At 41.0% G+C, this 27,243-nt stretch overlaps 1 protein-coding gene across 3 annotated transcripts in view; it reads left to right on the plus strand.

The window, feature by feature from the left end:
• Positions 1 to 27,243, plus strand: part of TTC17 (tetratricopeptide repeat domain 17) — a 116,470-nt gene that overhangs the window by 76,400 nt on the left and 12,827 nt on the right. For 2 of the 3 annotated variants that reach the window (XM_072791179.1, XM_072791178.1), the window contains 5 exons: positions 4,566 to 4,825; positions 5,684 to 5,837; positions 10,848 to 10,968; positions 13,322 to 13,481; positions 14,380 to 14,463. In XM_072791179.1, coding sequence (XP_072647280.1) covers positions 4,566 to 4,825; positions 5,684 to 5,837; positions 10,848 to 10,968; positions 13,322 to 13,481; positions 14,380 to 14,463 — 779 coding nt within the window. Of the gene's footprint in view, positions 1 to 4,565; positions 4,826 to 5,683; positions 5,838 to 10,847; positions 10,969 to 13,321; positions 13,482 to 14,379; positions 14,464 to 14,723; positions 15,008 to 27,243 lie in introns of those variants that run through there. The other variant, XM_072791180.1, reaches the window with a different exon arrangement.

Here is a 27,243-nt window from a genome sequence, read left to right on the forward strand (position 1 = left end):
ATTTAATATGGTTTTGGACACTTTGACCACATCACGGTTCTGTCAATGTGCTCTGCTTTGAAAATCTCTTAAAACTGTGGTACCCAGACTTACCCATGAATCTCCAGGTGTGTCTGGAACATCGCAAGATTATGCTGGGGTTTTTTTTTCCTTCTGTTTCCCCCACTTTCCCCTCCTCCTCCTTCATCTTTTCTTCCTTTTTTATTTTTTCTTTTCCTTTTTGAGGACTGCATATGCTTCTCACCATCTCTCAGCACTTCTCCTAGTCCCTGTGATTCTTGACAAATTACCTGACAGGACTCAAGCTCAATTATAAGTTTTTCTAGTACCCTGAGATAGGATTCATCCAAGTGAAAAAAACATGAACTCATCTAAGCCTCACTGTAGGTGCTCACAGTCTCTTCACATCATAATATTTATTCTCCTTTTTCCAGTGTAAAAATGGTACATGTTAAAGAAGGTAAAATAATAAGAGAGATGGATCTCGGTTTCTGATTTCAGTTTATATTATACCATCTGTCCCACAAGCAACAATCCTAATATTCTGCTTTTTCTTTTTGCTTCAAGTATAATGTAAAACCTTCTGAGATCCCACTATAGTCCAGACCTCTCTTCAAACCTGAATTTCGTATTTCCAGAATTAGACAATGTATGGAGATACGTTCCTACATCCATTCTATCCTAGGCCATAAGTTCCATGGGTTGTTCTATTCTGAGCCCTCAGCACCTTTTTGGACCTGTGCCACAAATGCTTCCATGAATAAATGAGGGTCTGAAACCCCAACATGATGTGTCCTATTGCTCTCTCCTAATTCCATAGTCTTTGTAGATAGCATTGTTTTCACTTTCACAGATTCTAAAACTTCATATAGTAAAAAAGTCCCTGTTTCACATTAGGCTTTGAAATCTTGAAATCATCTTTGAGCTTACCCTGTTCTTTGTCATTATATCCATTTAACCACCAAATTCTATTTTTCTCTACTGAGATTTCTTCATGTACCTTTTTCTCCTCCCTTTTTTATATCCCCCTTTAATAATCCTCACCCTAAGCTAACTTCTCTTTATCTAATTTTATATAGAGATTGTTAAAATACCTTTCTCATTGGTCTCTGTCCTCCGTCTTCCTTCTCCACCCCTGACTATGCCAACTGATTTACCACTCTGGCCTTCGTATGCCACTTTATGGCTCTCATCTTGTTATTCTTCTGCCCAGCAAACAAGAGGCTCCCTTTATGATGAATCCTTTCCTGATTTTCCCAGACATTCTCAATGTCACCCACCTTCCCTAAGTATCTTGTTTGCTGACATCATCTATAGACATTCTTTGTTCTAGTTCATGTGAAATTAGTCGTGCCTTCACATATTGCCTTCCTTATGCCCACATCAGTGTGTGTACATACAGGTATGAGAGTGTACGCATTCAGGCTCCTCCCTCTGGGGTGGCCCTCCTCGACCTTCTGCCTGTCTAATTCCTGCCTCATCTGCCTTCCTCTAGGAAGCATGTTGCAACCACACTCCATTGTGCTTTCCTCTAGGAAAAACACACACACACACATATTTAAATGTAATTGTTCTCTGATTGTTTAATGTATATAGTTTTGTGTCTCCAACTTGATTATACCACTTATCCTTGAACGTTACAGGTTTGAACTGCACACATCTACTTATGCAGATTTTTTTATAAATACAATACAGTACTTGAAGTGTATCTTCTCTTCCTTATTTATTCTTAATAACACTTTTTAGCTTCCTTTATTATAAGAATACGGTATATAATACCTATAACACACAGAATACATGTAAATTGACTGTTTATGTTATTGGTAAGGCTTCCAGTCAACAGTGGGCTATTAGTAAATTTTGGGAAAAACAAAAGTTATATGTGGATTTTCAATTGTGCAGGGGTTGGCGTCCCTAAACCCCTCGTTGTTGAACTGTATTTAATTCCTCAGAGTCTGTTTGTCCCACCACCACCACCACCAAATAGCTCATAGCATGGAGATAGGCACATAACTAGGTCCTAAATTAATAAAGCTTGGATTATTGTTTCTAACTCATAGCACATCTGTGATCTCCTCATTCCTTACCTTTATTTAGTGGTGTTCTTTAGGAATTGCTATACCCTAACCCCTACAGCCTTTGAAAGGACTAGTGGCTGCCAGCACAAAAGCCTGCAGCAAGTTCCATAGTCTCTCTTGATTGGAATACCAGTTTTTATCAATCAAAGGCCCTTTTTCTAAGAACTTTTTAGTAATGGTATAAATATTCCATATGGTACGGGTGTAGGGGAGCATTAACCTTTGGAACTGGGCTTACAGAACTCTTTGCAACTGAACAACTTTTATGTATTTAGAATGCTTTGTAAATAGTAGTAGTTACTGAATGGAAATAAGGCTTCCAAACACAGCATCCGTATGTGGTTCTAACTGTACACCAGGGAATTAGTTGCCTGCAGTCTACCTTTGGCCAAAAGCCACTTTCCTTTAAGCCCACACTCTTGGTGCAGCCAGATCTATCAAAACGCCTTTCCTGTCTCAAAACCAGGTGCAAAGGAATCCCATCGTGGCCGCAGGAGAAGGAAGGAGAGGAAGCTAAAATAACAGGAAAACTTAGAACTCTGTTGCTATGAGTCAGACAGCAGGCAATTCTTCTAATTAAGTTGCTTTTTGGGGTCCTTATAGCAACCTTGTCCAGCTGTTTTCCTGAGTTAGCTACTTAGGAGTTTGTAAATCACATAGTGTGTCAGACACCATGTTAAAAACGACAAGGCAAACCTTAGAGCTTACACAATCCTGAGTCACCAGGAGGACAAGGCAAAGGTAAGAGCAGCAGATCCTCAGGAACCTCACAAACCAAATTATTCCCAAGTTCCATTAACTCATTGTACAGTCGTGCCTCTTCAGTGTCCAGTACAGTGTTGGACATTCAGGATATAGTAGTAAAACAGAAACGAAAATTAGAACTCTTTGTCAATCCCACATTTACATTATTTGCCACATAATTTAGACAGTTACTCACCATTTTTATCTGAACATACTAAAGAAAATGTTTTTGCAAATTCCTGTTTTACTTTAGGCTGTTTCAGAACTTCATTAAGAGTAATGATAATGATAATAATCAGGAAAAACCAGCAGGTTCGTTCAAAAAACCTAAAAGGAAACTTATTTGAAAGGACAGCAGTACATTTCAAAGTCACTTGTTAACAAATGGTGGAGCCTTAGAGCTTTTTTAAGAAAGAATAACAGATTTCTAGTGGTACTCCCAGCCTGACCTTCACACTCTCTGAAATAGAAAGTGGGTTGGAAGATAGAGATACCACCAGAGCCAAGAGTGACACAGCAGACCTATGAGTAGGGCGCAAAGCTTTCTGTTGTTCTCAGCCCTGCCGGCCAGCCACCTTTCTGACCCCATGCCACCCCAGAGACTAGCACTATGCGTTTGTAAGGTGGGTTACTCACTATGGTTATCGGTCTGTCAACACGGATATAAGATTATTCCTGACCTTAGCCTTATTCCTACCAGGTTCTAAATCACTGAACAAGCCAGAATTACCAACTGAAGGGTATTGGGATAACTCAAATGGGATAATGTAGGCTGGCATTTTGTGAGCAATCAGGTGGTCCAGTAGATACATGTCACAAAAGGAAGCATTCCATTTTATTTGTTTTTCTACTCTGTCTACTTCCAGAAAAGATTGGACATGACTTTCATGGAACACACAATATAAGATTCAGCTATTAACTCAAAATAGCAAAAGTTAAATAATAAAGTTGTTTTTAAAGGAAAAACATTCTATTAAGAAATTCAGACAAATTTTTGCCCTAAATTTTCTAGTTATCTAGGCATAGAGGGAAACCTGTGGGGTTGTATGATGTTTAATGTATAACAACGGAAACACTGACATCTCAGGAGAAATAATTTTTCTAGGCCATTGCACTGGGAAACATCCGTGGAAATCTTTACATTAGAAACTTGAGCAACATAACAAATCATGTCTTGATAACCATTTTAGGAAAAACATTATATGGCTCCATTACTATTTCTTATACCAGCTATTAATGAAAACTGGAGCCTGAATGTAGAATTCGGATAATTTCCCATTAAGCAAATCATTGTTCAGTTAAGGCAGATAGACTGTATGGCCTGCACATGGAGCTATGATATGTCATATGCTATTTGAATAAAGCTTCAAGAATCCCACATGTTCAATAAATAACATCATAATAAACTTCATTTTTGCCATCTGTGTCTTACATCTGAAGCAAGTGGGTCTTTTTTTTCTCCAAAATAATACGTCTATTAAATAGCCATCCTTGTGCCCACTAGTGATGTAATCAGTGCCTGCCTGCCACCTCGCTGCTCCTGTTGTTCTCATCCAAGCTTTTCACAAAGCTACACAGCAAAAATGTCTCATGATGCATTGTGAGGGTAATGATTGGCATTTTTATGAAGGTGGGCTATAGAATTTCCTCTAAGCAGAGCCAGAGGTACTCAAGCAGCAAGATTGGAGTCACTTAAGTGAGTACTATGTAATTTTTAATGACATGCGGGCACTTGAATTTCAGGTACAGTGGTTGAGGAGAGCAATGGTTCTGATGAGATGGAGAATTCAGATGAAACAAAAATGTCTGAAGAGATACTGGCTTTGGTGGATGAATTTCAACAGGCATGGCCCCTGGAAGGCTTTGGGGGTGCACTGGAGATGAAAGGGCGGCGTCTGGACTTACAGGGTATACGGGTGCTGAAGAAGGGGCCCCAGGATGGAGTGGCCAGGAGCTCTTGCTACGGAGACTGCAGAAGTGAAGATGATGAAGCCACAGAATGGGTGAGAGTTGGCCAACTCAGTCATACCAAACTGTAGTCCACGTCTTGGTGGAGGTGGGGGCTTCAAAGTGTGATGTTTCTCTTAGGAGGGTGACATCGCTTTAATCCGCCCCCCCACCCCCCAGCCAGCCTTCACATGGGCATTGTACTGCAGGAAGCCTTTCCCCTGTATACAGCTGGCTCTTGCTGCTGTCAAACCGCGCGGAAAGCCTGCACGCTTGGAACTGCCCAGTTCAGACATCTTCATTTTCAGTTTCCTCTGTACGCCTTCCAAGGCTAGATTATTTTATTTCACGAAACATTTTTCATTTAGACCTGTAAGAATTAAATGGAAGGAGAGAATTAGCTCTAGCACAGGACTGGTTACTCTTCTGTTTTCTTTTTATTTAGAAAGATAACGCAAATGAGAAGTGGGGTATGGTAGGGTAGGGGGTGGGAAGGAGCAGAGGGAGAGAATCTTAAGCAGGTTCCACACTCAGTGTGAAGACCAAAGCGAGGCTCAGTCTCACAACCCTGAGATCCTGACCTGAGCTGAAATCAAGAGTCGGACGCTTAACCAACTGAGCCACCCAGATGCCCCTAGGACTGGTTAATCTTTTTCCTCCCCTTAGATTTTATTTATTTGTGAGGGAGAGAGAAAGAGAGAAGCAGAGTGAGAAGCAGACTCCCCGTGGAGCAGAGAGCCCAGTGTAGAGCCGGATCCCAGGACTGGGATCACAACCTGAGTCAAAGGCAGATGCTTAACCAACTGAGCCACCCAGGCGCCCCAGGATTGATTACTCATAAAGCCACCAATATCCACAGCCCTTACAGATTGATAATTGGTCTAACTTGTCCCCAACATGTCTCCATTTTCCAGATAACATTCCAGGTGAAACGTGTAAAAAAACCCAAAGGGGATCATAAGAAAACTCCTGGGAAAAAGGTAGAACCAAATCAAGCAGAAAATGTGCATCGTTACCAAGCAAACCTGGAAATCACTGGCCCAAAGGTGGCATCTCCTGGGCCACAAGGTAAATTTGAGTATTTAATGTGCCAGTTTCTTTTTTCAGATTTGACTGCCTCCTTTCTCACAAGGGATGTGTTTGTGACTTGAAGGAGATCAGATGAGAAGGTAATGGGGCTAAGTGAACAAAGAAACAGTCATTTGTATAAAAAGTTTGTTTTGACATTACTTGACTTTTTTGCCATTGCCTTTTGGGCTTATATTCTTATCATCTTGAGCTTAAATATCCTTTTGATTTTTGACTGTCTAATTTAATATGGGGATAATGATCACATCTTACAGGGTTGTTGGGAGGACTATAGGAATTATACATGTAAAATGCTTTAAATGAAGCGGCCAAAGAGGACTCCATAAATAATAACATTTAATATTTCATTTAAGTATTGGATAAATGCTTTAGAACTACTCCCAGGAAAAATGTATATATAGCAAAATTTGTCATATACTTTTAGGATTCATAGTTGTCCTGAAATGCATCTTGGGACTCTTAAGTTCAGGCGCATTGCCATGGACCCAGTTGACTTTCCTTTCTAGCAATGAAATAGTAGTGATCAAATTTCTTTTTAAAAAATAGCTTTTTTTTAAAGGATATTTTCATTATCTTAGACTTCAAAAACTCAGGATAACTTCATGAAGTTATTTGAATGAAGACATTTCTTATTTAATTTGGTGTACTTACCAAAGCTGGAAGCAGGGGGCACATAATAAAATATAAAGAACGGGTTCAGCTTGGCTAAATCCCAGAGTGATCTGTTACTTGTGAGAAATACAAAGGACACCAAAAAAGACGTTTTGTCATGACTGGAGTTGACAGTATGCAGTAGCTCTACTATTTAAGGGTGACAGCATGTGTTAACAGGTTACAGAAAGAAAGCAGCGCTTCCTCTGCTAGATCTGTCTTCTGTAGCAAGGAAAAGGCTGTTCAAAATGTAATACATCATTATAGAAATGAAAATTCCATTAAATAGTAAATGTAATGAAATCATAAAAGTAGAAAATTTAAATGAATATTTATATACTTTCCAGGTGGAAAAGGACTTCCTAAAGCAGAGAGAAAAAGAAAATAATAATTCCAGCGCCAGAAAACACCATAAAATAGAAAGGCAAATGACTGAAACAAAATATTTTTGTAGATTATTTGTATATTTTTATAGAATATGTGATAAGCACAGAATATCAATATCATCTAAAGAGGACCTACAGAGGCACCTGGGTGGCTTAGTCAGTTGAGTGCCTGACTTCAGCTCAGGTCATGATCTCAGGGTTCTGGGAATGAGCCCCACATTGGGCTCCCCAGTCAACATAAAGTCTGCTTGTCCCTCTCCCACTGTCCCTGCCCCTGCCTGTGTGCTCGCTTGCTCTTCTTTCTCAAATAAATAAATAAAATCCTTTTTAAAAAATAAGATAAAGAGGGATCCCTGGGTGGCGCAGCGGTTTAGCGCCTGCCTTTGGCCCAGGGCGCGATCCTGGAGACCCGGGATCGAGTCCCACGTCGGGCTCCCGGTGCATGGAGCCTGCTTTTCCCTCTGCCTATGTCTCTGCCTCTCTCTCTCTCTGTCTCTCTGTGTGACTATCATAAATAAATAAAAATTAAAAAAAAAAATAAGACAACACCTACAAATCAGTATGAAAAATACAGCATCTGGGGATGCTTGAGTGGCTTAACAGTTTAGCTCCTGCCTTGAGCCCAGGGCATGATCCTGTAGTCCCGGGATCAAGTCCCACGTTGGGCTCCCTGCATGGGGCCTGCTTCTCCCTCTGCCTGTGTCTCTGCCTCTCTCTTTCTTTGTGTCTCTCGTGAAGAAATAAATAAAATCTTTAAAAAAAGAAAAAGAAAACAAAAAAGAAAAATGCAGCATTTCAGGAAGATATGTATAAGTACATAGGCATTCCGCCAAATATACATATACTTATAGTTGGCCACTGAAAATGTGAGAAAATGTTCAGCCTCACTAGTAAAGGTATGCAAACACAAACAGCAACATGCCCTTTTTGCTTATCAAACTGTATTTAAATGTGCAATACACAGAGTTAATGAGTTGAATTTTGGGATCGTTTAACCAGATATATCAGAAAACTTAAAAATATACCAAGGATTTTACTTCCAATAATTTACCCTAGGTCAATCCTCTTAAAGGTGCCAAAGACAGAAGTGCAAAAATTGATCACGGGGTCACTTATCATAATAAAAAATTGTAAATCACCTAAATGTTGGCAATTGCCTAAATAAATTACATAATGTCCATGCTGTGTACTGTGCAGCCAAGATACTTGTAATTTAGTAAGTGAACAAAAGCAGTTTATAAAAGAGCAGAGAGAATACTTCAGTTTTTGTAAAATAGTAAATAGACCACATTATGACTACACTTGCTCATGTTTCCATATCTTTGCAATTGAGATCTGTCTTACAACTGATGAGATTTTAAATAATTGGTGGTGTTTTTCTTTCTTAAACTATATAAAATAATGTACATGTTACAGTTTATAACCTCTTAGATTTGATGAAAGAAACTAAAGTAAACAAGTACATAGATGCAAGTATGGAAGAGAATATACCAAAATGTAAGTGGTCATCTCTGAGTGCTGATAGCAATATGGATGATTTCTTTTCCTTCTATATGCTTTTCCATTTTCTAAATGTTTTATATTCCTGCATTACTTTTACAAACAAAAAAACTAAGAATTTCTTGTAAAAGTGAAAAATAAAGCTCGGTATAGTTCAGAAGCTAGGAAAGCACTTACGTGGTGTTAAATGGATTCAAGTGGATGGGCCCATGTAGGACATTGAATGTACTTGCAAATGACATCATGGAACTACTTACTATCACTAACATGGAAAGTTCTAAGGCTGGGAAGAGATGACAGATGGCCAGAGAGGTTCAGTATCCTGGTTTTCAAATAAATCTGGATTCTCTTTGCTACCAAGAGTTAAGCTTCATGATAAATCCTGGCAAAGTTCTAAAGCAAATTATAAAACAAATATTTTGTGAGCCCATGAGGAAGACGAGGTCAATAAGGCCTATTGTAGATTTACTAAAAACTAGCAAAACTAATAATGCATAACTAATTTCATTTCCTTTTTTGGTGAGGGCCGCTAGACTGAAAGACCAAGAAGTGCCATAAATACAACCTAACTAGATTTCAGCAAAGATTTAACAGAGTCTCTTAGAATATTCCTGAGGATAAGATGGAGAGATGTGGGCTCAGAGGCTCCCCATTGCCCACAGAATGAAATCCAAACTTCTTCTTGTGGTGTACAAGACCCTTTACACCCAGCCTGTCTCTGTCCTTCATTGCTGCTATTTTTTCTTTTCTTTTTTTTTAAGATTTTATTTATTTTTTCATGAGAGACACAGAGAGTGAGAGAGAGGCAGAGACACAGGCAGAGGGAGAAGCAGGCCCCATGCAGGGAGCCCAACGTGGGACTCGATCCCGGGTCTCCAGGATCAGGCCCTGAGCCAAAGGTGGCACCAAACCGCTGAGCCACCCGGGCTGCCCTCATGCTGTTATTTTACCCCTTGCCTTTGCACATGCTGTTCCCTCTGCTGGAATGCCCTCCTGCCACCTCAGCAGTGCTAAAATATCATTCTTTCCAAACCTCAGACTCTGCATGCCTTCCCCTCCTTGGTACCATCAGGCCGAATTAGTTGCTCTCCACCTCTGCAGTTGTCCTGTACCTTCACTCTAGCATCATCCTGTTGTATCTTGGGACTTGTTATGTGTACCTTCCTCAGTAGACTGTGAACCCAAGGGCAGGCTAGGTTATTCCCCACCATCCCTAGTGTCTTGACACAGTTCCCAGTCCCTTACGGTAGATGCCCAATAAATGTTTTTCAAGTGAATTTCTTAAACATAATAGAAAAATAAGCTTTATTGTGAAACTTATGGATTCATTCTTTCAGTTAATTCATTTAAACGGGCTTCATTTGAAACTCTTCCAAACTGTTCTTTTCTATTTTATTTAAATCTAAAGCCCTCCCTATACCTCAGTTTTCTGTTACTGGTAAATTCCTACATTATAAAAAAAGTTACACAGAACCAAAGTTCTCCTTCCTGTCCATTTATTCAATTGTAAGTCCTGCAGAATACCCTTCCAGGACAAGACTTGGTTCTCTTCTTTTCTTGAGGACTCCATCTAAGTAAAGGACCTACACACAAAAGGTAGTACCTGTGAAAGGTATCAACTAACAGAGCTTTAAAAGCCCAGTGTATCTTTAAACTGTGCAGTGATTGGGAGCATACATGTTAGACTCCGGCAGACCTTGATCTGGAGCCTAGCTCTGCTATCTACTAGCCAGGTGACCTTGGGCAAGCCACTCGATCTCTCTGTGCCTTCATTTTCCCACCTGAGAAATGAGGCTGTGGATGTACAGTACGTAGCAGTGCTCTGGAAATAAATGATCACCTTTCAGTATCATCATTATTCCCCATCTGCCACTTTTCTCTCCAGCAGCAGTTCTCTACCAGGAGTCCTGTTGTCTTCCCAGGGCACAACGTGGTTCTCATCTGGGTGGAGGGCACTACTGGTCCTGTAGGGTAGAAGCCAGGGATGCTGCTAAACATCTTCTAATGCACAGAGCAGTCCCCATAACAAAGCGTTACCAGCCTCCTGTCCACACTGCCAGGATGAAGAACCCTGCTTTAGTGACACATGCCCCTTCTCAGTTGGACTTGTCTTTATAAAATCAAAATATAGAGGGGTAAAAATGAAATTCGGTAAGATGTTAACATTGAAGAATATCTTAGCTTCTACGTTGATCGGTCTTAAATCCAACAAAGGACTCGTTTATTTTTACTTCATCATCTGTCTTTAAGCACAAGACTTGATTCAGATAATCTTCTTCCCTTTGCCATGAATGACAGGATTTTAATTCTCTAGGTGGTGAAAATCCCAAAGACTAGAAGAATGACTGGCACCTCCAAGTACACCAGCCTGGGTGAAGTAATCACCAGCGTATGACACTGTGGGTTCTGTTCCTTTGCAGTTGTGTCAATTGATGACATACTTTCCTTCTAGGAAAAAAGCGTGACTACCAGAGTCTGGGATGGCCCAGCCCCGACGAGTGCCTCAAACTCCGCTGGGTAGAGCTGACTGCCATCGTGAGTACCTGGCTTGCAGTTTCTTCAAAAAACATTGAGTGAGTATCTTAAACCTCTCCCTCCTTCGTGGCATTTGTGTACCAGCGAACCCACTGGGCCTCAGTTGACTTCAGGTTGCCCTTCCTGGTCAGCAGCTGTTAGAAGAGTTGTCCTGTTTAGGCTCGGTGGTTCTGAGGCCGACCACCGGCTGCAGGTGGACGCAGCTCACTGTACTGAAATGCTGAATGTGCCCTCCTTCCTCGGTGCCTTCACCCACACTTTGTAAGCTCTCCAGAAATGTGTGACTTACTTAGTTTGATACAGAAAAACCTGTGGTTTCTCACTGACATTGTGTACTTCAAAGGGGAACCAGCGCAAACCCAGATTTACACATACCTACCAAGACACGTGCTGAGCAAGACTGCTTTTTCCTTCATGGATGCTCATTCTCTTTTGCTGGCTCCTTTTCTACCCTTTAAGAGTTCCCCAGGATTTACCTGTAAGCCTTCTTATCTTGGAATCACTCCCAGTCAGACCAACGTGCTTCCAGAACTTATATCACCACCAGTATATTGACAACTCTCAAATTTGAATCTCCAGATTGGATTTTTCTTCAGCTTCCTCAGCGCATCTGTCCAGTTATCTTCCTGGCCTCTGCCTAAATACCTGTGAGACACCTCAAGCTCAGGAAAACCAGACTCCTAATTTTTTTGTCTGCTCTTCTTCCAAAAAAATCATTGTTCTGTGTGTTTCCTGTTTCTTATTCTTAGTGGATAGTTCTAGCAGCACTTAGGCTGGAAACCTGGGAGTCATCTTTACGGATCCCTGTCCCTTAACCCTTGGACCCAGTCTGTTGCCCATTCTTACCACTTCCACCCTCTGAGTGTTTTTCAAAGCCTTTGGCTTTTCTCCATCTCTATTGCTGCCCCCTTAAATCAGATCACCATCATCTGCACTTTGATTCACTCAGGAGCCTCCTAGCTGGGCCTCGTGGTTCATTCACACTTGACTCTAGTCAGGCCCTTCTCCCCACAGTACTCAGACTCCTTCCTCAAATACAAGTCAAATCTTAAAATGCTCTAATAACTTCTTATTGCTCTTTTCCATAGTCCATAAAGCCCTTCGTGATCTGCTACTACATGTCTTTATGTCCTCACCTCCACCTTCCCTCCTGTCGGGGCCATCACACCTGTGTCCCTTTGCATGCGGTGATGTTCCCTCCACCTTCTTCCCACCTGCTTCATTCACACTCATCCTTCTGCTCTTGACTTAAATCTTACATCCTCAGGGAATCCTTCACTAACCACCTCCTTCCTCCATCAGCAGAGGGGAAATGTATACAACCCCCACCCGTAGTGTACTGACAATGCACCTTGTTTGCATCTTTTATATCATCTGTAATAATTGAATCACACATTAGACCATGAACACCATAACAGCAGGGATTGGGTATGTCTTGTAAATTATTATAGCTCTGGTGTGTGGCAGATAGTAGGCTCTGAGTAAATAATGAATGAATGTTTGCCTAATATATATGAAACCTTTAAATAGCTAGAAATAAATTTTGGCCATGCCACTTTGCCATATCAGCATATATGCTAGCATGTAACATTTAGCCTACATAGAGCAGGAAAATGACCACTTTGGGATGACAAAAAGGACTTACATCTTAAGACAGAGATGCATTGAACAGCTACATCTGTTTAAAGTTTACTATTTAGGGATGCCTGGTGGCTCAGCAGTTAAAACATCGGCCTTCGGCTCAGGGCGTGACCCCAAGGTCCCGGGATCAAGTCCCACATCGAGCTCCCTGCAGGGAGCCCGCTTCTCCTTCTGCCTGTATCTCTGCCTCTCTCTCTGTCTCTCATGAATAAATAAATAAAATCTTTAAAAAATAATCAAGTTTACTATTTAAATTTTAGGTAACTTTTTCTGTGGGGTATGCTTCTGTGCATAATGGGGAAAGTAAAAGATAGGAACCACTTGTGGGTATTTATCACTTGTCTGTACCCTGGAAGGAGAAGTCCTAGAATAAAACCCACCTGGTTTAAATCTTCCCCAATGAGAAAACATAGCCAGTGGCAGTGACCAAACCAGACAGATGGTACATAGTAAGGAAGCAGCTTGAGTGGACTGGGAAATCACTGAGTTCAGGACTCAGATTCCAACACCGCTCCTTTGACCTGGGCTATGATCTCTGCTCATTCGTTCAACAGATAGTTATTGCTAAGCACTGGATGCTTGTAGTAAATAACATCAGACTAAATGACATCTGAAGTCTCTTCACTGTGTGATTCTGTGGTTCCAGACCGTCCTGGTAACATATTAAAGTTACGATCAGCTGATTATTAAAACTCTTGTCCCCACCCACCCAAATTTTCCATGGCTAATGGGGTAATCTCCGTTTTTCAGCATCACAGAACACATAGACTTTGCCACTCCAATACAGCAGCCAGCGATGGAGCCTCTTTGCAACGGCAATCTTCCCACGAGCATGCACACGCTGGACCACTTACACGGGGTTTCCAACCGAGCCAGCCTGCACTACACGGGTGAGAGTCAGTTAACAGAGGTGAGTGCTCAGCTTTATTCAGCCCATCTGTAGTCTTAGGCCCACAGTGATGGTGCAGGGCAGCCCAGTGCCCAGGCCGTATTCTTTTTGCCTTTTCAGCCAACTGCCATCGAGGCTTTAGGCCCGGCCTAATTTCTTTCAGGTCATGGGATTGAGTTTATGCTTTTTTTAATGGCCAGCAAATTTTAATTCTGATTAACTCCTCAAGGTAGATAGCATTCTGCTTGCCATCAGACAGGTGCTCTTGTAAGAAACATGTAGGTCGGCTTATTCATCCTGTTGGCATTCTTAAGAAGGCAAGGAAGGTGAGCAGACCCAGCGTATACCTAGCAAGCAGTATACCAAGAAGGAAAATTGGAGAAACATACCACAAATATCTAAGAATAGAGGACTTATTAAATAAATGTACAGATACAGCATAGTATATAGTGGAGCTACCAAGGAAAATGTAGTATTGACATGAAGAATTCTTCAGATTATGTGAAAATATAGGTGATAGTATGCACACTGGGATCCCATACTCTGTGAGAAGTAGTATGTGTATGCACATAGTATTTCAGAAAAATGTCTGGAAGATGAGTGTAAGATACTAACAGTGGTTGCGTCTTGGTGACAGGATTACAGATGGTTTTAATTTTCTTTATTTACTCTATTTTCTAATGTTGCTGTAGTGCCTGTGTTTTACATGTCTGTAGCTTATGTTAAGTGGGATGGGACCGAAGGGATGCTGTAATGGCTGACACGTGTCTTCAACAAAGTGTCCTTCCAGCAGGACCACAGCACGTACCCCCCAGAGCAACCATTTGCTTTTGTGCTGTATCGTCCAGCTCAGCATCAGCAGTGTCACCTAAATCCTGCTCCTTTCGTTGCTCTCACCTGCCATCTTTCCCTACACCAGGTATTGCAAAACCTTGGCAAAGACCAATATCCACAGCAGTCACTCGAACAGATTGGCACGCGAATTGCCAAAGTTTTGGAAAAGGTAAGTCACCCCGTAGGAAAGCTGGAAACTACTGTCCACCTACTAACTTGCCCCAAATATTTGCCACTGAGTGACTCTTACCTCTTCCGTTAGTTACACAGCACTTGGTAGCTAAAGTGATGACGTCGAATAACCCCACGCTGAAAGCTTCCATCACTTTTCCATTACTTTTTCTATCACTTGGTTAGTACTCTCTTTGGCTGCTTTGTTTACCTTCCATGATGAAACCTACCTAATCAGTCTTGCATTCTTTACTCTAGCATGGGTACCTAGAGGTGGCGGTACTGGCAGCCATGGCATCTCAGTAGATGATATAAGTCACGTGTTCCTCTGGTGATGAAGAATATTTGGTATTTCAGATTGTGGGTGGAAAACACAACTTTAAATGTCGTCTTCTCGAAATCATGAAATAAAATACCTGCAAACGCATTTTCATACAGCCTAGAGAACATTTAACACGTTTTCTAAGAATGTTCATCTGTTTCTGTGTGATATTTATGTAATTAGGTTTTTTCTTAATTAAAGTGAATTACTTTATGGTTAACCATGTTATTAGTATATAATGTTAAAGTGGTAATATAATCTAGTGATTCAGAGAATCGATTCAGCTTCCAACACGACACGAATAGTATGGCAGGAACAGGGTAGTCCTGACAGTCTAAAAGAGAAGAAATGGGAAAGACAGAGTGACCACTGTTCCCTGTCGATTCTGAACCCCATCTGGCAATAGGTCAGCAGTTCCCCTGATGACTTAAGTTACAAGGAATATTCCTTGATAATGGCCCATTTTGGTTTCCCCGGCTGCGTTCCCTAATCTGTTTTTCAACCCTTGACCCTTCTCTCGGAATAGTCTTCTCTTTTCCGTAGGAAAGGCCTGTGTTTGCAGTTGAAGAGCTCACTCATCTCGGTCCCACCTCTCTCTCTCCCTTGTAGTCCAAACTGGCACAACTCCTTTAAAAAACTTTGTAGACCTTCAAACCGTAAGTCACTCCAGACAGAACCCACACCCCATGTCTCTTCAAGAAGGCCCCTCTCTGCCTGGAATAGGAGTCCAGAGTGTAAATACCCTTAAGATTTTTAGATACTTTTTGTCTGAGAGAGTCTTAGATGCTTACATCTGGACTTACTTCCTTCTGAGGCAGGAGGAACAAAGGGTCCTACTGCCCTGCTTCTGGTTGGAACTTGACCCCAAGACCATAGTTTTACTAGTAACATTCTGGATTTTTTTTTCTATAACTTTAAAACCTCATGCTGATTGGGGAAACTGGCAGTTGAAAAGTTTCATTTTCGAACCCTGCAAGTCCCAGCTTGAAATTATTTTTTTTCTAGATTTCTGAACTGCACAGTTTCTTGTTTAAGTCTCTTTTAATACCCTATTTGAGAGGATTTTTCAAAAAACTCTTTGTCACTTTAGCATTCTTCCTGGAAGTCTTCCTGGCCAGCTCTACAACTTTGTTAGGTATTTTTTCTATATTCCAAGATAAACCCTCACCATTTGTTTTGTCAATAGATAAGCCTGCCCCTTCTCCCGCCTCCAACAGCAATTTCCTCCATGCTTGTTCAGCCTCCCTTAAGAGTCTCACTGCTAAAAAAAAAAAAAAAAATAGTCTCACTGCTGCCCACTGGTTGTATTCAACCCAGGCCCGGAACTGACACCGCAGGTGCTAAGTTTCTATTATGGCAGCAGTCCGTTCTGGATAGCAAACACTATTTCAGTTATCCAATTCTGTCTCACAAACCACCCCCAAGATTTACTGGCTTCAGACAGAACTGTTACTTGCTCAAGATTGTGCAGTCTGAGTTGGCTCAGCTGGGCATTTCTTCTGGTCTGACTTGGAGTCATTCGTGCAAGTGCAGACACGTGGAGACTTATCAGGGGCTGGCCACCAAAGAAGGTCTTACTCACAGGTCTGATACCTCAGCTGGAGTGGTTGGAATAGCTGGGCGCCGCTGGGAGTGTCTCTCTAGGTAATCTCTCCAGCAGGGTAGCTGAATCTTTCTACCTGAGGGCTCCGGGCTCCACAAGGGTGAAAGCAAAAGCCCGCAGGCCTCATAGAGCCTGTGCATAGCCAGAACTACCAACAGCACCACTTCGGTCCAAGCAAGTGCTAGCGGCTGCTCAAAATCAAAGGCAGGGGAAACGTCCTCCATCTGCTGGTAGTGACAAAGAATGCATGGCCCATCTTTAACCCATCATGGGTCCCTTCAGGGGAGGAATGAGACTGACAGCATCTCAACAGAGATGATAGAAGCCAGAGGCCAGCATAACAAGATCTTTAAAGCTGGAAGAAGAAAAACTGCAAGCCTAGAATTTTATGCCAGCCAAAGAGTCCTTCAGGTATTAAGGTAAAATAAAGATGAGTTCAAAGAAACGAAAATTCAGAGAATCTGGCACCAGTGGGCCTGCACTGAAATAATAATTAAAGAAAGTTCTCAGGAAAATATCCCAGATAGAAATGTCGACATGCAAGAGGGAATGAAGAACTCCAGGAACCAAAATGTAAATGAACAGTAGCTGTACAAAATCATACCTGCAGTACCCTGGGGCGCCTCACTTTTACGTGGAACTAAAATTCATGGTAACAATAACAGACGATGGGAGGGAAATAAATGCAGTTTAAAAGTTCTAAGGTTTAATTGGTGTCAGCCAGTACTAGAGGTAATAATTTGTATGGGACTGTGATAAGTAAGAATACAGTTTTAAGCTCTAGGCTAACTACTAACAAAGGTTTTACAGTGTAATTTAATAGAAGGAAAATGGAATAATACAAACGTTTGATTAATCTAAAGAAAGTCAGGAAAGGAGAAGGCACATAAAAATAGAATACAAATGGTAAAATAGGAAGTATAGACCCAAGCATATCAGTAGTTAAGTAAAAAAGATTTTATAATTTAAGCATTTTGTATGGAATGGATTTTTTTTTAATCCAACTGTATGCTGCTCATAAGAGAAACAGTTTCAATATTAGGTACAAAAGTATTGAAAGTGTGAAGATGGAAAATAATATACCACAGCAAACAATAAAAAAAGGTGATACAGTGACACTCATCAGAAAACATAGTGGGACTTTGAAGCAGGAAGCACTACTAGCGCTAGAAGGGCAAAAGTGAGGAAGGTTGGTAACGGCAAAGGCTGAAGATGCCACAGAGCAATCAGAGCTCTCGCGTCGCCGATGGGTGTGTAGCGTAGTGCAGACATTCTGGAAAAGTGTGGTAGACTAGTAAAAAGTTAAGCATACACTATCCAGGGATTTTACCACTAGATATTTATCACAGAGACATGAAAATACATGTCCACAAAATAAAACGCATTCACAGCAGATTTATTCATAATAGCCAAGAAACGGTGAGGCGCCAGTCAGTAGAATGGATGAAGCGTGCCATATTTACACGATGGATTCAGCTGGAGGGATCCAACGTCCATACTGATGAAGCTCACTTGCTAATAAAAGAGTGGGACACAAAAAACGTGCATAGTGTACGATTCCCAACGACATGAAATCCTAAAACAGCCAAAACTCTCTCCTGTGTTGATAGAAGTCAGATCAGTGGTTGCTTCGTGGGGGCAGAGGTTGCCTGGGAAGCAGCCTGGAAGGACTTTCTGGAGTGTTGGAAGTTATTCATGTCTTTGGTAGTCAAAAGCAAGTGTTTTACTTAAAATCTGAGCATTTCTCTCTCTATGGAAATTGTGCTTGTTTTTAAAAATGAAGGTTAAATAAAGATTTTAGACCACCAGGAGCTGAGCAATGCTACCAACAAGACTTGCACTAAAAATCACTAAAGGAATTTCTTCGGACGGAAAGAAAGCCATCCCAGATGGAAACAGGAAAGAGCAAAGAACAACAGAAAGGGTAAATATTAAATACAAATGAGTATGACCACACAGGGCAACAGCAGTAGCTTCTTCCGATAAGAAAGTGCAACAGCATCCGGTGTGTACCTCCAGAGTGAGGCCTTACGTAGTCCAGGGACCGTTCTCTGCCCACCACCCTTCCCTGCCAAGTCACAGTTCAGGTGCAAGGGAACAAGTCAAATGATATGTTGTGGGAACGAGCCTGGCTCGGATGTCCTGAGCTCCATACAAAATTGAGTATCTTTTATGAAAGCCCCTTGGGTCCTGGAAAGGGCATTGCTGTTTATAAGAACCGTGACGCTCAGAACTCAAAACTGCCTTTCCGTGAGGTGTTTACAGTTTACTTCCAGTTCTTCTCATCCAGATACAGTTTATCAACTGAGATCATTTTTACATAAACTCTCATGTTTGGTAATGGCTAACATTCCCCCTTTATTAGGTTTTCAGGGAAATAGAACTAGAAGGCTAACCTAGAAACCATTTCCACTGGGGCTCACAGACCAACCTTTATGACCTTGAGTTTCTAACTTTAATACAACACCTCCGAGACTTTAGGGTACACCAGAATCACCTGCAGGGCTTCTTAGACTCAACAGATTGCTGAGCTTCCTGAGTTGGTAGGGCTTAGGGTCAGGCCTGAAAATGGACATTTCTAATAAGCTGCTGGGGTGATGCTGCTGGAACAAAGATCACATTTTCAAACTACGGCCTTAGAAAATGACAGAGGTGACAAAGCAGTGCACCCCTTTCTCATTTATTGCTCACAGAAGAACAAGGACATATCCATATCCTCTTTGCTTCTAACTTTTATTTTTTTATTTTATTTTATTTTTTTGCTTTATTTTTTGCTTTTTTATTTTAAAATAGTCCTTATCCTTTGTTATTTCTTCAAAAGCCCATCTAGGGATCCCTGGGTGGCGCAGCGGTTTAGCGCCTGCCTTTGGCCCAGGGCATGATCCTGGAGACCCAGGCTCAAATCCCATGTCGGGCTCCCTGCATGGAGCCTGCTTCTCCCTCTGCCTGTGTCTCTGCCTCTCTCTCTGTGTGTGTGACTATCATAAATAAATAAATGAAAATAGCTATTTTAAAAAGCCCATCTATAATTGTCTCCCTGGGGAGTTTTTAGTTTGCACTAAGTGTCAGCAGAGGATGTTGGTCAGTCCCTGTGTTAGGGTTAAATCCATACACACCATCAGAACCCTCGGGAAGCTGCCCCAGGTTGCAACTGAGGTCACTGCCACATGTGATGCTCAGATACCTCTGTCACCCCACATGTGCACCATGCAGCTGCCACTGCCAGTGCAGCTAGTTCATGTGCCAGGTTGCCACATAGCCCGTTTGACCTCTGTGCTGGTGCAGAGTAGCTCTCCCCCTTGTCTCCCCACTTCCCCAGCTAGGGGCTCGTGGGCACCACTCCATGCTGATTAGATCTGTGGCCAACCTAGCCACTCCACGCTCTTGTCTAGCCCCGCCCCAGTCACAAACACGGAGTCCAGCTCAAGCCTCTTCGCCACTCCCTGCCAGGCATCAGTGCCTGGTTTGACCCAAATGCATCAACTACCCCAAGGCAATGCCATTTTTGCCAGCCAGCCCACTTGCAGCTGTGCTTCTGGTCAGTTCCATTTCATGGACCGGTGCAGGGGGAGTGGGCAGTTTTTCTCTGCCTAAGTTTGACCCTGCTCTCATCCAGTCCCACAAGGAAAAGATTTGTCCTCTATCACACCACTGTCAAACTTCTGCGATCAGCCTCAGAGAAAGTTGGCTCCCACTGAGGCTTCAGTTCATCTGCATCCCCCTGAGCATTCTTTTATGTCACAGTGCCTGGGCCACATTGAACCAAGGATGTGAAAGTCCCTTCCGCTGCTGCTACTACTTTGCAGTATCCACTGCCAGTGGATTTAGGGCCAGTAGATAAATATTTTATACTCGCATAACTCAGCAGGGCACATGTGGGCTTGCCTTCACTCAGGAGGGTGGAATAGAAACCCAGTAAGCCAGCAGTACAGCCTTTCATGTGTTTTCCCAAGAGTCCCCCTAGCAGCCTGGCAGCAGTCCCAGAGACAGTTATCTGCCCCTTGCCCCAAGTAACAGCTCAGGGATAAGGGATCAAGACCCCGTGAGTGAGTATGGGAACAACCCTGGTTTAGAATTTCTAAGTTCCATGTCGGAACCAGTACCTTTTTCAACAGTCTCATGGGCCTAGAGTCCAAGAGTTCCATCAGCGGACAGGAAGCGTCACAGTCCTCCCAGTCCACCTGCAGTGGTCAGGTCATCTGTACCCTAACCGTGTTGCCTGGTAACATAGCTGACACGCTGCCTTTATTGGACTTCCAGGGGAACACAGCTAAAAGATTAACATGAGATTAATTTTCCTGTGAATACACATGGGCAGGGTGTTAGGCTTTAGCATTATCAGGAAAGTAGTAAAATTAAAGTCATAATTTATATTTTTAGTCTGGAATAATTTAAAGATCCATATTGGAAATTCTAGGCTAATCATTAAAAGAACAGTTAAAGAATGTATAGTTAAGGAAAAAGGGAATAATAAGCACTTGATTAATTCAGCCAAGAAGCAAGAAAGGAAGACAAAAGGAATATGATAGAAATACATGTTATATATAAAATATAAAAATGGGTACAATAAAATATAAATTGTAAAGTGATAGAGATAAGTATAATATATCAGTAGTGACAGTAAATACAAAGAACTAAGTATTCCAATTAGAGTACCAACATTATCAGGCTGGGTTAAAATACTGAACCCAATTATGTGCTGTTCACAAGTAACACACTTTAATATAAGATATTAAATGGTTGAAATTAAACAGATGGGGAAAAGATATACAAACACTAATCAAAAGAAAGCTGGCTTAACTGTACTAACATCACACGATGTGGAATTTAAGGCAAGAACCATTACTACAGATAAAGACAATTCATAATGATACAGTGGTCAGTCCACCAGGAATATAGAAAATTGTAAAACTCTGTAACCAATAGGATAATTTCAAATTATATAAGACAAGAATTAAACATCGGCAGATCTAACCAGAAACAAATAAATCTACAGTCATAATAGATACCAACCTCTCTAAGTAGATGGCAGAATTAAGCAGGCAAAAAAAAGTAAAAATATAGACCATCTTGGGATACCTGGGGGGCTCAGCAATGGAGCATCTGCCTTTGGCTCAGGGCGTGACCCCGGGGTCCCAGGATCAAGTCCCACATCAGGCTCCCCGCAGGGAGCCTGCTTCTCCCTCTCCCTGTGTCTCTGCTTCTCTCTCTGTGTGCCTCATGAATAAATAAATAAAATTTTTAAATAAGATCTTTAAAAATATATATATAGACCATCTTGCTTTTTTTTTTTTTTTTTAAGATTTTATTTATTTAACAGTTAAGGAGAGCCAGAGAACACAAGCCGGTGGTGGGGGCTGAGAAGAAGGCTTCCTGCTGAGCAGGGAGCCCAATGCGAGGCTCCATCCCAGGACTCCAGGATCAAGACCGGAGCCAAAGGCAGATGCTTAACCAACTGAGCCACCCAGGCACCCCAACCATCTTGCTAATAAAATAAATTTCACCTAACATTTATGTAAAGCTGCATTAAACTAACACAATTCTCATTTTAGAAAAGGCATATGGCTCAGTTGATAGAGCATGCAACTCTTAATCTTGGATTATGAATTCAAACCCCGAGTTAGGATGGAGCCTACTTAAAATACATTTTTTAGGGCAGCCCCTGTGGCTCAGCAGTTTAGCACCTGCCTTCGGCCCAGGGTGTAATCCTAGAGACCCGAGGTCAAGTCCCATGTCGGGCTCCCTGCATGGAGCCTGCTTCTCCCTCTGCCTGTGTCTCTGCCCCTCTCTCTCTCTCTCTCTCTCTCTCTCTGTGTGTGTGTGTGTGTGTGTGTGTGTGTCTGTCTGTCATGAATAAATAAATAAAATTTTTAAAAAATACATTTTTAAAAAATGCACACAATTTACCAGGTTGATCATAACCTGAGTCATAAATTAAGCCTCAATTAAAATTTAAAATACTGGGGCACCTGGGTGGCTCAGCAGCTGAGCATCTGCCTGTGGCTCAGGTCATGATCTGGGGGCCCCAGGATCAAGTCCCACATCGGGCTCCCCACAGGGAGCCTGCTTCTCCCTCTACCTGTGTCTCTGCCTCTCTCCCTGTCTCTCATGAATAAATAAAATCCTTTTTAAAAATTTTAAAATACTGAAATAATTTATAATATATTTTTTTACCCCAGTGGAATTAAAAATCAGAAGCAAAAGGATAGATGGAAAATCCTCAGCGATTTTGGTGACATTAAGCAGTACATTTCTATATAACCCATGAAGAAAGCCCAAGCAAAATTAGAAAATATTTTGAAATGAGTATAGCATGTTAAAACTTGTGGGATGCAGCTAAAGCAGTGCTTGAGGAAAGTTTATAGCCTTTTTTTCTTTAAGATTTTATTTATTCATGAGAGACACAGAGAGAGGCAGAGACACAGGCAGAGGAAGAAGCAGGCTCCTGCGGGGAACCTGATGTGGGACTCGATCCCGGATCCTGGGATCACAACCTGAGCTGAAGACGGACGCTCAACCACTGAGCCACCCAGGCGTCCTGAAACTTTGTAGCTCTAAATAGGCTTATTAGTTTAAAAAAAAAAAAAAAGTTAATGATCTATGCTTTTATCTCAAAATCTAGAAAAAGAACAAATCAAAACTACACTGAGATATTTCTTGTCAATGACATTGGCAGAAATCCACAAGTTTGGTAGACTCAGTAAGGCTGTGGGGAAATTGGAACTGCTATACATACATTGGTAGTGGACATCCAAAATGGAATAACCTTTATGGAGAGAAAATTGACCGTATCTAGCAAAATTATACGTTCATTTGCCCATGTAGCCAACTTTCAGGAATCTTAGTTCTAAGATGGTAAAAAAATTAATGTAAGAAAACCTATGGATAAGGCTGTTGGTTATAGCCTCATTTGTAATAGCAGACTGGAAACAACCCAATTGTGCAACAGGAGACTGATTAAAAAGTCCTCCGCGGATGTTTATTGGGTGTGAAGGTCCACAGAATGGAGTCTTTTACAGCTGTCAAAAAGAATGAAGACGGTTTCTGTAAACTTCTATGAAATAATCTCCAGGATATACCTAGTGGGGAAAAAAGAAAAGTGGAAAACATCATTATCTCTGATTACTATTTTGCTTTTTAAACAATGGCAAGGTGGGGGATATATGTAGAGAAACATTTTAAAATGGAAGAGTAACTTTTAAAAATACTCTTAAGTGATTTTCCATTGAGGGAAGAAGGAAACTGGATCAGAAAGACTCGGCATGAAGCTAGATTTCCTTGAGTCTACATTATCTTTTCTATTTGACTTTGGAAACAAATACTCTGTGTATTTTAATAAGGCAATTCGTAATTAAAAGTAAAATTAAATGAGCCCATTCTGTATCCAGTTGGTGGTCTAACCACATCAAGGGGAATTTTCCAAGTGACTTTAAAAGATAGTTGTTTAACTATCCCCCCAATGAGATTTACTCTAAGCACAAAAGAAAACCTTATTCGTTTTCAGTAATACTATTGTTAATATTGATATTGTCCTGAGATTATAGGTGTATGCAATGCAAAATAAACGAGTAATTTTGTTGGTGATGTTGAGAACTAGAGGTTAGGTATGGGTGAAGGACAGAAAAGTGTGAGAATGAGGATGTTAAGAAAACATTTATAGTTGTGAATTAGAAATAACTGGTAAAACTTACCCATATATTTACACATTTCCTTAATTTGCTGAAAAAACTAGTATCAGTGAGTAACCCAGTATTGATAAGCACACTTGGCACCCAGATGTTGATCTTTAGATACCATTTTGCACTAAAAGGAACCAGAATTCCATGGAGAAATGGCTTCTACCAAGTCTGGGAAAGCAGAGAAGCTCCCAAAGTCAACAAAGTTGTGTCAGAACTCTGAGCCAACTGGAATATGCTCCCATTGGCCAAAAATGGAACACTTTGAGCAGCAAAAATCAACAAAGCAACTGAGTGGGTGAAACACACCACATTTATAAAACTATATTAAACAATATTTATACCCTCGAATTTACCATGAAGGATGTGGTCTTGGATGATGCATGGGAACAACTTAGATTTGTTTTTGTTTTTTAATGGAAAAAGAAAATAACAAGCATGTTTCCTTCCTTTCTAAATGAACTGTACTTTGGGGTAAATGATGAGTTGATGAGAGGAAAAAAATCTCTTTACTCTTTATAGTAATATTCCAACTAGTTAACTGAAAATGATGAAATTAGCATAGTTCAGTTTTGCTGCTCCCAACTAATCTGGCAGTGATCATCACTCGCCGCTACCTCACCAGTACGCTCAGACAGTGTGTGGTACCGTTGGAAGTTCACATTACCACCTGTGAAGTGTTTGGCCACCACCCCTTCTCAGTAAGTCAAATCCGAGACAGCCAAGCCTCTGACTGCCAACTAACGAGGATACAGGGGACAGAGGAGCCTGTTCAGTGGCTCCGAGGATGCCATCAGCAGAGTCCAGTCAGTGGAAAACTACAAGATAAATAATCCCATTTTTCTACAGAAATGTTAAAGATAGATGAGGATGAACCTTAGAGATCAAAGGAGACTTAAGGAATACATTAACCAATGGCAACATTATAAGAGCAAACGAACTTGTATAAGACAACCAAAGGAAAATAGGAATATTGGTGATACTAAACAATTTTCAATATTTTAAGCAAACTTTATTAATCTTACATTTTAAATGTGAGTTTCTGTCTTTTAGAGGTACACATTGGAAAATTTACTGGTGAAATTATATGAAGTCTAGGATTTGCTTCAAATTAATATGGATGAGAGTTTAGACAAAATCAGAAGTGGGCATGAGTGGATAAGCATTGAAGCTGGATGATGAGTGCATAGAAGTTCTAACAATGTCATCTTTTGTATATACTTGAAATTTCTCATTATGAAATATTTTTAAAATGTTATTTCACAGCTGAGAAAATAGCATATCAGAAATGAGGAAGTTAAAAAAACAAATTGACATATCTTAAACTAAAAATATATTTATTTATTTAGGCCAAATATTCATGGGGTGAATTAGACTCGAATAGTGAATTGCAAGCTTTGTATAAAAAAATTACCTAAAATATAGAGACAAGAAGATAAGTGAATCAGCAGATTCAGGAAGCATGCTGTATTCTAAGCTGGATAAATAAAAACAAATCCGTACCTAGCTACATCATAGTAAAACAGCAAAGACAAAGGTATCTTAAAAGCACCTATTTCAGTCAAGGTACTGTCAGGAAAACGGAAAGGACATCAGGTATGTATGATGTAGAAGAGTAAATAGACAATTGATTACATTGTTGTGGAAGGGTGAACAGGAGAAAAGGAAACACCTGACTGGGGTAAGCCAGTGGTGCCAGCTGCTGGGCCTGTGTCCCACCCCTAGGATGAGGAGTAGGCAGTGGGGTCTTCTAAATCTAGGCATTCACAGGAGTTCTGGCAAGTGGAGCTTCTGCTTCTGAAGAGGGAACATAGCCTGACTGCGGACGGGATACAGTGAGGCTGGGCCTGGGAGTGCAGTGACACTGACAGGAGCACCACGCCAGCAGGAAGCATAGTCCCTTCTCCTCTTGCCTCCAGTCTCCTTGTGTTCACATTTGCAGACCTTAACAGGAAGCCTGCCAGCAAAGGAGAAATACGGTTTGCAGAGTTCCAGCCACAGTACCACAAAGCAGGTTATAGGATTTTGGATTTGCATCTGATCATTTAATAAATACCACAACATGAGTACATGAATGTATTCATTCAACAGATATGTAGAAAGGCCTGCTGTGTGCCAAATATTTTTAAGTGCTTAGGATAGATCAGTGAAGAAAAATTTCGACAAAGATCTCTGCCCATATGGAGACAGAAAGGACAGATTACCTACAGAGGAGGGATAGTTAAAATGACAGCCTCTCTCTCATAGCAACCATCTAAGCCAGATGATAGTTTTGCAAGCATACTGGGCCCCCTAGGATTACATACCTTACCATGAGAGAAGAATAAAGACATTTAAAGGTAACTGGAAAAAGTTTATTAGCAAGAGCCCTGTCCAGAGGAACTTTTCTATATGAAAGCCAAAGAAAGATTGTCTGAGACAGAAGAAGATTTGCCAAGCAAATAAAATGATACAGGCATGCAAACCCAAACAAACATTGTCTGTAGAAAATGATAATTTGTGGGATTTTTAAGAGAAATGACTGAACTAAAATACCATGCAAAACAATATGTATCTGAGGGTGAGTTGATCTGAGTTACAGTGTTCAAAAGGCCTATTCGTGTTTAGGAGGAATGAATTAATATATCGCTTGGACTTTACATTAAATATTGAGTAAAGAATTAAGATTCATTGTTAAAAAAGAATGCACAGATCCCAAACCTTTGAGGATAAAATAATGAAGATAGGAAGAAGAGGACCCAAAAAAATCAAGAAATAGGAAAAAAGCAACATTTAAGGATCAGAACAACAGCAGCAAAAAAAGATAAGAAATAGAAGCCAAGAAGTAAACAATCTTAAAAACAATGTGTAAAAAAAAAAAAAAAAAAAAACAATGTGTAACAAGGAACGCCTGGGTGGCTCAGTTGGTTAAGCATCTGCCTTCAGCTCAGGTCATGGTCCCAGGGGGGTAGGTCCGTGATAGAGCATCAAGCTCCCCCCCTCAGTGGGGAGTCTGCTGCTCCCCCCGCCCCTCTCCCCACTCATGTGCTCACACACGGTCTCTCTCAAATAAAATCTTTTTAAAAATTCTGTAATGTAACAGTCACAAAATGTCAAATTGGAAATTTTTAATTCATACCTAAAACATAATATAAATGTTGAAAAAAATGGAAAAAGCTGCACCCAATACTTACTAAT

This window comes from Canis lupus, chromosome 21 (genome assembly GCF_048164855.1).
Source record: "Canis lupus baileyi chromosome 21, mCanLup2.hap1, whole genome shotgun sequence".
Lineage (NCBI taxonomy): Eukaryota > Metazoa > Chordata > Mammalia > Carnivora > Canidae > Canis > Canis lupus.